General features: G+C 35.0%; 1 protein-coding gene across 1 annotated transcript in view; it reads right to left on the bottom strand.

Moving 5' to 3' along the window:
- The window catches only part of LRP1B (low density lipoprotein receptor-related protein 1B), a gene marked incomplete at its 5' end in the record, with an annotated part of 68407 nt that extends 57972 nt beyond the window's left edge, over positions 1–10435 (bottom strand). Inside the window, 9 exons of the mRNA XM_008936862.1 lie at positions 1383–1502; positions 2476–2610; positions 3104–3241; positions 3500–3622; positions 4173–4295; positions 7376–7508; positions 8407–8513; positions 9522–9651; positions 10329–10435. Coding sequence (XP_008935110.1) covers positions 1383–1502; positions 2476–2610; positions 3104–3241; positions 3500–3622; positions 4173–4295; positions 7376–7508; positions 8407–8513; positions 9522–9651; positions 10329–10435 — 1116 coding nt within the window. The remainder of the gene's footprint in view (positions 1–1382; positions 1503–2475; positions 2611–3103; positions 3242–3499; positions 3623–4172; positions 4296–7375; positions 7509–8406; positions 8514–9521; positions 9652–10328) is intronic.
- Between the last annotated feature and the right edge of the window lie 1679 nt (positions 10436–12114).

Genomic DNA, 12114 nt, shown 5'->3' with positions numbered 1-12114 from the left:
AAACATTAATGTATTACAATGGAAATGAAGCTTCTGAAAAATTCAGATGCAGGATAATGATTCCCAGATTTTTAAATTATAAACTCTCAGAATTATGTCTGTGTTTCTATAGTAACACACCACTATTTTTCAGTTAGTAACTTTGTTTGCTCCCATGTCATAATCTGACTGTTTCTCCAGTAACAGGCAGTGATGCCAAATCCTGATAGTCCATGTTACATGTAGAATACTTTACTGAAGACTCATAAGTATGATCTTTCCATGGTATGTTTGCCTCAAGAAAATGTGAACAAAGCATCTAAGAAGCTAGGCTATCACCACCTAACTACCTAGCATGGGGGTACCTGCATTACTGACTGCTGTGCTGCAAAGGAGGAACTGGAATTAACATGATACAATCTGTTATGTTCTGTGGTTCTAGGGTGTATGACCACAACATGTGCTCAACAATCTGTTATGTTCTGTGGTTCTAGGATGTATGACCACAACATGTGGACATAAGGTTCAGTCAGGTACTGCTCACAGCTGTGCACCAAATATGCACAGAGGTGTAGAAGGAGCTACATCTTGTAACTGCAACACTTGCTCTGCACTGAAGACTCCAAGTACAGGCTTAGATCAAATCCACACCAACATCTCACTAAACTGCAGGTGAGGTGCTATGATCATACTTGCAGTTATTCAGATACAGACCCATAAGAACTATCTTAATTTTACTCAGGCAGCTAGATCATTGCTTGTTTCAGTTCTAAAATTATTTAAAAGTTACATAATACCCAAATTTAACTACTTTTTCTGTGCTGTGCAATACCTCTGTCTTCGGGAAGGCAGAAATAACATCTATGTGGGTGCACTTTTTCACCATCACTGGACCATGACCTCGGTCACTGATTTATATGAGGAGTATAATCTCAAAGTGACTACACTTAGAAAAATGCCACTTGAGTGTCTTCTACAAGATTCCTTCAACAAGACAAAGCAAACCACACTAACTCCAAATATTACCTGATTTATTTCTAAAGTTCTAAATATGGTTTTATGAAAGAATTAATCCTTCTCTCAAGATTCTAAAGCTTCACCAGAATGCTTACATGCTTTCTAATAGATAACCTCTGCTTTTCTTATTTGTGTGTATCTTTTGACAAAACTGGAGTTGAAAATGGACTTTCCCATTAAGAATGTTCATTTAAATGGAAGTGATTAGAATTTACTGCTTACCTAAATAAAAGGGAAATCTAAGTGGGCTTGAGAATTGTTTCTGTGCACTATTCAAGAAATATTTATCTAAAAATAAATTCTATATGCAACACATTAGTGCAACCAACCATGTACAAAACAAATTATTTAGTACTGTCTCTCTATTTTGATTTTTATATACTTACCTTTTGCTACGCAACTGTTATTCTTCTCCTTATAATTTTTCTCACATGAACATTTGTATGACCCTTTAATATTATTGCAGTGCTGGGAGCAGGCACCAAATACCATACACTCATTGATATCTATAAGGAAAAGAATTATAATTTATGTATCTATAATGTAATACATTATTATTTAACATGTTCAAAAAAACATTGAACAAAATATATGAAGAAAAGGAACTCATAATGTTATTTCCTCTGTAATCATATCTCAGATTTTTATACACTATTTCTCCATTCTTCCAATATCAACCTCTTATTATTAGAGCTTAAAATCAACTTTGAGAATAAAAATATCTGTTGCAATTTTCTCCAACATACCTGCCCCTGGAACAGCCAAAACTACATGGTTATCCCTTGCTGGGAAAGCTCCTGTGCATGGCTTTTTCTTAGGAGGTAAACAATGAAGTTTCTCTATGAAAGTATATACACAATTTGAAGGTCCCATTAAAGTTATCTCCACTTTTTCTGTATGTTACTGTTCACCAGTAAGAAAATGAATTCACAACCCATTGTTTGGGAAGGTAGATTTATCTTACAACAAAAGAGTTGATCAGAAGGATAACAACTGTCTTTTTTTCTGACCAGTGTTGTACCATCTGTATTAAAGCTACATATTCTAAGGAACTTTGCTTTCAATATGTTTATTTTCATATAAATTCAATTTTATGCATCTTCATTATTTTAAGCATCTCAAAATAGATACCAATTTGAACATCAAACCCAATTGTTCAGCTAAATAACCTACTAGACCTCAAATCTCCCACTTACCTCTTAAACTACAAAATCACTCAATGGTCTCACCTGCACCTTTTGACATTCACAACCACTATTAATTCTGATAACCTCTGCAGGTAAAATGCATAAGTCTACATCCTGTAAATCCTTTCAGTGTCTTTTCTTCTTTTTTTTTTTTTTAATCCCTTAGCTAAGAAACAGTTTTTATTCTGTGGTAAGAAGTTTGTGATACGTATCTCCTTCTCCAGGACAGAAAACTGACTATGCAGGTAACATTTAATGCTTTACAGTAAGGGATGATGGACAAGACTTGTACCTTCACACTGTCTATTCCACTTGTTTCTCTGAAATCCAGGTTTACACCGACACAGCAGGGATGTTTTTGTTTGATTACAGTAAGCATCATCTCCACAAGGATTCACATGATCCTCACATGTATAGTCTGAGACACCTAAACATAAATAAAATGTCTAAAAAAATCATTGATAGATTTGCCTAAAGTGTTAAAATTGAGATGTAAACTACCACCACCACCAAATAACAGTTATCTTTCTGTTCAAAGAGTTCAAATCAGGTAAATTTTAAACAAATATATGACATTACAGTATTTGCCTTAATATAAATTTGACAGCATTTAATTGAGATTCTTCATTTCACATTGAGTATTTAATAAGAAATTTATCTTTTTGCAAATATTAAATAAAATACAATCAACTTATAGCTCAATTAGTTCAAGAATTACTCTAAAAACTGCTATAAGCTGAATTGCTGTAAAATTTGCATGCTTCTTGTGGTATGTCAAAACAGGATTAACTTCCTTAACAACAAAAAACCCACTTTAATCTCTGTGTTTTTGACTAGATTTTCAATGGATGCAAGTCATAATTAGTTATTTCTTCTCTGCTACAATCAGAAAAAAAACATATCTTGGTAGCCAAACTCACTTATTTTGCAGTCTTGCTCATCTGAGCCATCTCCACAGTCATCAAACCAATCGCACTGTAGCTCCATTGGAATACATTTTTTATCATGACAAGCAAACTCATCTTTTTTACATGGTCTTGCTTTATATGTGACTTTATCTACATAATTATAAATTAATAAGAGAAAAATAAATCAGCATTTAAGATCCTTAGATTATTTTAGACACATCCAAATGAGAACGACCATGAAGCATTAAGCGACTGAAAATTATTTCAAGCTTAATTTCTTTCAGTTTTGAATTCTGATCTACTAACCTCCAGTTAAGCTTTACTGAAGGACAAGCAGATCTCTGTAACAAAGTTTGCCTTCAAGTTGTTTTCTTTGATCTGAATGCCTTGAAAGGTAATATCACCTACCGCAGTGATCTTCATCCGAGTTATCACCACAGTCATCAACCTCATTGCAAATCTGCTCAGGTCGCAGACAAACCCTGTTGTTCCTACATCTGTATGGCCTTGTTGGAGGGCAGGGGAACTTTACTGTGTGTTAAAAAGAAAAGAATCAGCTATTACCCAGCAAGTATTCTTGGATGTTCCTTAACGTCTCCTTGTCAAAGCAATAAGCAGGCAGGGGAACACAGCTGCACCTGACATATGAATGGGGCTTGACTTGAACATCTGGTACATAATGGAACAGCACTTCAACAATGTTTATAGTATAAATTCTTCATTAAGGGAATTAAATTATTGTGTGTGATAAGCACAATTACACTTTGTTTTGAGAATCATTAAATTAAAGAAATAAAGGAAACAGGAAGTTTAATGCTGATCAATAATTTGATGTAGAAGTAACCTTTTCCCATCTGTGCATTTCTGCCCAAACGATTAATTTCCTCACAAGTATCTTATCTGAAATTACATGAATAGCAATAAAAAGAGAAAACTATATCCCACATTTCAAGGTAATCTTCCCAAAGTAAAATTAAGGAAACACATATGTTCTTATATATTTATATAATAGTATATTTATATGTTTTATGCAATTTCCTGCTTTGCTGCATGAAAAGCACAGAAAAATGTCATGTCATACCACACATCTCTGCGACTTCATCAGAGTTATCTCCGCAGTCATCCTCACCATCACAAACCCAAAAATGTAGTTTGCAGAGGGAATTGTTGCACAAAAATTCATCAGCTCTACATATATTTCCCCCTGGGTGGATGAAAAGACAGAAAAACAACAAACCACAAACAGGAAAACAGAAGGACAAAAGAAAAAACATCAATTCTTGCTAAAACCAGTACAACCACTTAGCACACACCATCTGCAGAGAATGACACATGTAGCATAAATAAAGGAAAAAAAATTCAAAGGAAAGGGTTGGAGAGGCAGAAAGAAATACTCAGTTCAAAATCACTTTCTGGACCACACAGTTCTTGTGCTTCCTTTCCCTGACTGTTACCTAGGAATTACCTGTCTGGCCTGACTAGGAGAGGCAGCTGTCAAAGCCAGACACTGGCAACTCACCAGCTAGGCACGTTCCCCTTGCATTTTGCCAGGAGATGCTTAAACTGTCCTTCTGTCCGTAACTCCCTTGGTGATGCTGCCTCTCAGACAAGACCTGGCTGGGTACATCAGTAACTTGTGTTATCAGAGAACGGTACAAACCAGGAGACAGAAACATGGTCAGACTTGTGAGAGATTACTTCAGCTCAGGTTTGTTAGCCATGAATGTCTGTCTGATCCTCCACTTATTCTTATTCCCCCTCTCTGAGCTGCATATCATTTTCAGAAGAGACAAAGTGATTGCAGTCCCTTAGCCATGAGGTAGCACATTTTCTTCTCCTGGGGAATAACAGGCATGGCCAGGCTTGTTTAGGGGAGATCTAGCCATGTAGGCACAGAGCAGATAAGACCATGTGACCTCTAACAGTTTCTTCCTTTCTGTAACTTCTGAAATTTCTCATTAGGATATTTACTGAACACAGAATGCACCAAGAATAAATTTCTCCATGTAACTTTACTATTGATTGAACTCTGAATCATGCTATAAAATGGAACAGAGGGTGAGACAAAGCATTTCAAGCTGGAGTGCTCAAGCTTTAAAAATTGGTCCAAGTGGGATTCAGTTTTAATATGTGTAGCAGTAAGAAGGCATTTTATTTCAAAATTATGACTAAATTTTACCACTACCAGTCAATGAAGTTATGGAAACCTCTTGAAACTTAATTTTCTATATAACACATTTTTATGGTAACTGGATTCTTGGTTTCCTGAGAGAAGTAAAGTATAAAAGAAATAAAGCTGTGTATGTGCAGAGGAGGAAACAATGAAATTTTGCATGATAGCACCAAAACTCTCTGTTCTATCCTCAAGGCACTACACCCACCCTAACAAATCAGGCTCCAGTGGCTTTTCACTTATTCATTCAGGGCCCTGTTCACACCCCATTAAAATCAACAAAAGGCTTTCTTTTGCTATAAAGGATTCAGAATGGTTTAAATTTTTTTTCAAGAAAATTAATTTGCATTAAATATCCATTGTATAAGAGAATGTTGGGAACTCAGACACTATGTTACCAAATATAATTAATTCCCATTGCAAATATAACTCGTGAACATTAACAGAAATATTCTTTATTAATAACCAAGGAAAAATATATAAAATTCAAGTATTCTTCATGATGAAAGACATGAATATAAATAATTGTGTGTGTAATCAAAATATAACCATAACTCTAGTGGTATAATGAGACTGAAAAGAGCTATGTTTATAAGTAGGCACAGTGGGCTACAGATAAATATTATAGAGATTGTTTTAGAAATGCTGTGGAATAAAACTCCATTTGTGTTTGTTGTATTTCCAGAGAGGAAAAAATTAGTTAGCAGTGAGATAAACTGGCATTTGTTTCAGGTGATTGCTCTGCCTGTCATAATTCCTTTACAGAATAGATTTCTATAACAGAAATCATAATTGTGACATAAATACAAAGTATTATAGCAATAACCAACTAGGCAAAAGGCTTCTTATTGCATTATAAGCAATTTGCAGTTCACAGAAGCTCCATTATGCTATCCAAAGAATAATGTGGGCTTCAGATAAAATAAATGCATTACTCCTTACTTACACTTCATTTGTTTTTAAAGAGATACAGTCCAGATATTTTAAAAGCTGTTTTAAAATGGACTAGAAGTTTTTTCAAACTTTGTTACCTTCACTCTTGAACACATCCTATTATAATGTTTTTCTCTTCACATCTAAACACCTCTGGAACATTCTTCCCAAGTTTTTTTGGTCTCTCTTTCAAATTTACTAATCCCATAGAACTTATTTTTTCCCCAGTGATAAGTGTTGCTTACCAGATTTTCAACAAAATAAGTGAAGGATATTTTACTCAGTAATTGATTGCTTCATCTCTGATTATTATCACTTCTTATTGTACTGCATTATGCTTTTGAAGCTACATACATATCGTGACTGTACATGATTAACACACAGAACTACTCACTTTAAAGAAGAAAAATCTAAAAAAAAATGAAGAAGCCAACAAAAGTCTGAGTAAAATTCGTTAGTATGAGTGAGAATTTCTGTGTTTGTCATAATTATTGAATTACTACACTTGCTAAGAATTTTCTGCAGGGTTACTGTGATGCTGTCTGGCAGATGAAAAAAGGTTCAGTTGAAAAAAAAAAATTCAACAGTAACTATGACAATTAGACCAACAGACGTATTTCTCAAAAACATATTTGGAAGCTTAATCATAAGCATGAAAGTCTAAGCATAGTGTTTAGCTTAATGTGAATCAACTAATGTGCACAGTTCTGCTCTCTGAGAAGAGAGAGAATTCAAAATGTGTTTTTGTGGTTTCTGGTTAGCTGCAACATTTCATCTCCACAGAAATAAATAGAAAACTGGGGTATTAAGATTACTTATTTAGCAATTTTTCTTTATGCATGGCTTTGTAATTTATGGCTGCCTATAAAACTGTAAATTAACTGGACTTATTACTGATTTCCCTGATGAGACAGAACATGCTTCCAGTAATAACACAATCTTTTGGTCCTTGGGGAAGAAAGCACAAAGAAGGAACAATGAACGTTGAGTCATAAACAATGTCTGTTTTGCTCTGTCTTGCAAAGTACTTATGAAGCTGCTCTGTTGTCTTTGTCAAAAGAGGTCACAGAGCTTTCATTTCATCACTCAGAATGGCCAGAATACTACTAACTTATAACACATATTATAAAAAAAATAAATAAAATAAAGTAAGTCTTTTAAAGAAAAGCATCTCTCGCCTTGGTCACAGTTTTCTTCATCACTGCCATCCACACAGTCATGGATCCCATCACAAAGCCATCTGACAGGGATGCAGTAGGCCTTATTTTGGCATCGAAACTGATCTTCCTTACATTCTGTTACACAATCCATCTGTGTAAATGCACATATAAACTGAGTGTTAATTAATGAGAAAAGCAACATACTTAAGACAAACCTAATAAAATTGACCAACACTGTTTTTCACTGCCATACGTATTCCATACAGTAAACATAACACAATGTACAATTTAAACAGTTACTGAAGTGAAACTGTTATCAAACATTATATATGTTCTGATATCACTTCTTTAGGTGGCTTAATATTAGCAATGGAAACAATGGCTATATTTGGGTTTCTGAAGTCAGCTGCCCTACAAGGAACGATCCTGGACACGAGGCCACTTAGTTGAACTGGCTCCTCCCCACATTGATCAGGACCAGAAGCCTCCAGAAAGGACTGTCTGCACCTGCACTCTGCAGCACTTTGCTCAGGCACCCTTCATACTCTAACTGGCACCTTTATGGCTCTAAGAAATAACAGCTATTTTTGTTCTTTTTTCTTGTTTTTCATGAAGGTGGCAATTTTTTATAAAGGCAACAGGTGGGAAGAGCATGGCATGAAGGCCCCCAGAGGCTGAGGTGCCTGCTAGGAGTATATGAGATGAATCTAGAGGACAGAGGGAGCCAAATGTGACACAAACTTGTCCACGCTGCCAGCATGGGGCAGTCTCTGAAGCAAACTCCTCCAGAGCCATGCTCAGATTTTGACTTGGGGAAAATCAATTTGTCTGCTCTAAAAGGTGGCCACAGAGCAAACAAACAGAATGCAGCATAACTACCAGGGAACTGAAACCATGGGGCTAAGTTATCTGACAGTATGCAATGGATAAAAAAAAAAAAAACAAAAAACAAACATTGGACTCTTTAATTGCTTTCAGATGTAAAACTGCTAACAAATTTCATGTCAGACAGCAGGAAAATAAACAATCAACAGAAACTTGTCAGCTACCTCATCAGATCCATCAGCACAGTCATACTCGCCGTTACATTTCAGAGATGCTGAAATACAGCCTCCACTGGCACACACGTACTCACTTGAAGAGCAGGTTGGAGATGCTGGTTGCAAACACATATTTTAGCATTAAGAAAAAGACAGTTCATAAATAAGCTGTTTTATATTTTAATGGTTTTATCAGGTTAACACAGTGAGCAAACTTGTATTTATAGCTGACCAGAGCTTTTCGAAATGTTTGCAAACTACAATGAAGTATTTGACAAATCTGAATTGCTGCATCCTAAGTAAACTGTGTAATGATAGTCTGAGCATGTTTGTGTTTTATTGCTATGAAATTTCTATGTTTTCCTTATGCTTGGTAACAGCAGTAACTACACACCTAAACATGGTCTTAGAATGAGTAGATTAAAAAAAGTTACATTCTTTAAATGTAGAGTTTAATTTAGAGTCTAGCTAAAGTTATGTAAATGCTTATAATTAAATAAGCTAAATTAATAAGAAATCATTGTTTTAGAAAGTACACATTATCACAATTAAAATAATCACATATTAATCATTTTTATTTAAAATGTAGGTGGATATTTTTGTCGCACTGTTCATTGGGGAGTTTTGTCATAGTGTTCTATCTGCACCCATCTAAATGAAACTTATAAAAAATTTAAGACAATTCCTGTAAAAATAAACTGTTTTCCATGACAGCAAAAAGGAAAAAAAAACAAACAAACAAACAAAAACAATAACAATAATTTTTTAGAGGAAACTTTTGTATAAGAACTAGTAAACTCTGAATGAATGTTAAAGCAAAAACCCCTCAGAATGCCAAGAATTACTGCTGTTTCCAGAGCAGAATTTTATACACTGAGTTTACATTAAAAAATTATATTTCAATATAATTTAATACCATTTCACAACAAGGTCTGTAATTATACATAAGTGTTTTCATAAGATGAGCAGGAATATGCAATGACAGACTGTGAGAAGAGAAAGTATCTCAGATTTTTTGTACTCCTTCCTACTTCTAGTGCCCAAGGAACCTTGATTTTTTTGATTTATTTTCTCCTTATTTCATTCTGCTTTATTCCTTGCTTCAGTATTATTTAATACAATACCTGGTTCACAATTTTTCTCATCATCCCCAAATTTGCAGTCTTCGTGACCATCACATTTCCATTTTGCTGATATGCACTGACCATTTGAACACTGGAACTGATCTCTTGAACAGCCTGTTTCACAATACCTCTGGTACAAAAAAAACAACACACATACAAGAACAGAAGTTTAATATAAATATTGGTAACTATACAGCTGATCAGAGAGGTCATGACCTATACTAGTCCGTGCTATGAAATAAAATAATGTCTTGCGAAATAAAATATATTAGTAGATCTGATTCGTGAAGGTGGCTTGCGCCCTCTAAGTAGGTGGGAAGCACCTGAGGTCCAGCATTGGCAGGGAAAAAGAAGGGACAAAAGGGACAAGAAAGGACAAAAAAACTGCAAAGCATTAGCCAGTGAGCTTCTGCTACATAACATTGTTTTCTCAAAAAAAAAAACAAAACCAAAAAAAAAACCAACCCCAAAACCCCACTAAACCAAAAAAGCCAAACCCCTCCTGTGTGTAGAGAGTGATGCCCATCCAGTACACAAAATATTTCCAGGATGGGAAGAGGTCCAGATCGTCGCTTGGACAAAAAGATGCAGACTATTGTTAAACACGACTTGATTTTATTTGCATGTTCTCTTTTTTATGCTTTTTCAATAGGTTTAGTTTTAATTTAGTCAAGATATTTGATTATATGGATTCATGTGCAGAATTCCAATTGCTACTTTAAAAAACATTCCTATGTAGAAGTCCCTTCTCCAGTAATATAAAATTATAATTTTTCTAAAGAATTATTTTTCCTGGAAAAAGCCTACCTCATCTGAGCCATCTGCACAGTCATAGTCTCCATCACACCAGAATCTTGCTGAAACACAGTCTCCATTTGCACAAAGAAAGTCTTTCAAGGTGCATGTTTGAGGCTCTGAATAAAGAAAAGTAACAACCCTAGGTTTATTAGCATTTCCATAAAATATTTTACACATAATCTCCCCCAATCCATCAATTAATGACTATAGCAAAGTCAAAACCACTAACTTGCAAACTGTAATGATTTTTTTCCTGTAGGATTTTGTTTCTTAATATTTTATGGCTAATTTTCATTTACATATAGTAAGATTGTAATGAAAATACTTTCATTTCTATCAAATTTCTTTGGAAAATTATGTGATGCTGACTCTATAAATACAATTTATTCCAATGCATGTATGTTATTACAGGTTTTGTGAGATATGTACCAAAGACTAGAAATACATTTTGCACCAGCACACAACAGCATATTATTTATCATATGCCTTCTAACATATGTCAAGGGACAGTTTCCCCTGTGCTAAGCATTCAGGGGAACAATATTGAGATATTAAATGGAATGCCTAAGAGGTAAGGTTTGGAATCTCAAGTAAGATCCATCTTCCAGAAATTAAGTATGAGATTAAGCATGAGAATAATCCACTGATTTAAATAGTGACAAAACTGTTAGAGAGATTTAACAGAATTAGAATGTAGTGAGTTGCAAAAGTCAATGGACAGCATACTTTCATAAAAAAAAACTACTATTGTCAATTTGTTAGAAAACACAGAAAAGGGGAAAAAAAAGTTAAGGGTAAAAATGGAATTTCAAGTAATTTTAGGGAAACAGAAAGGGGATGTTAGAAAAGAAGTAATCTAAGGATTTTACAGATGGATAGGAGACAGTAAAGGTTGGAAGATAAGTGGTAGATTTTGTGATAAATTGGTAAATTGTTCTACTCCCTGGGAAGAAACAAAACACATGGAGGTCTGAAACCATTATAAAAGGTGGAAACAATAAAGAGGGAGAGCAGACACAAAATTAGTTCAAGGTAGAGGCAAGGGAAACGAGGAGCAGGCAGCAGGAGTGATGGGGCAATCCTGAGAAGGTGAGATTGGCTTTTCAGTCTATTTACTTCTCTGCAGAACTCTGCATTTTCACTGCTACTCCCACAAAACCACTGGTGAGGGGACCAGTGTGGGAGATTCCCCCAGCAGAATACTATGTGTTTTCCTCCTGAAAATGAGGACTGTTAGAAAAGCCATTGGGTAAAATTAAGTTAATATGGACTTTGGACCATTAGATTAATCAAAGGTTGAGAAATGGTGGGGATTGAGGAGACTGTAAGCAAGCCTCTACATGCAAGTTAGACTTTGCTAGTCAGAGAGCTTTGGGAAATCAGGATTATTTGTGGGATTATTTCCATGACAGTAAACATCACCTTATGTAAATACTGTAAAATCAAGAATAAGATTAATTAGTAAGACCTTTTCAACAGAGAGATGGGAAAAAAGTTCAAATGCTAAATGACAATGCATAAATTAGTGGAGGAAGGATTAAAAACCACGAGAGATTGAGAGCAGGCAGTAGTAACGAGCAGTAATGGATTGAGGAATGCTGAAGGGTCCTTTAGGCAGTTATGGAGGGTGGAAGCATGAATGCTTTTTAAAAACATATCATACTGATCAAGGAAAGGAAACACAAAACTAGAGACTTCCAGGTGAGAAGGACTGGTAAATACCAGCATGAGAATATACTAGACATGAGTTCTGCAGACCTAAGGTAAAGTCGAACTACGTTTTTTTTTCTAAATT

The sequence above is a fragment of the Merops nubicus genome, unplaced genomic scaffold (assembly GCF_000691845.1).
Source record: "Merops nubicus isolate BGI_N331 unplaced genomic scaffold, ASM69184v1 scaffold123, whole genome shotgun sequence".
Lineage (NCBI taxonomy): Eukaryota > Metazoa > Chordata > Aves > Coraciiformes > Meropidae > Merops > Merops nubicus.
Note: the sequence above shows the minus strand (reverse complement) of the source record. Positions and strands in the feature narration are given on the sequence as shown.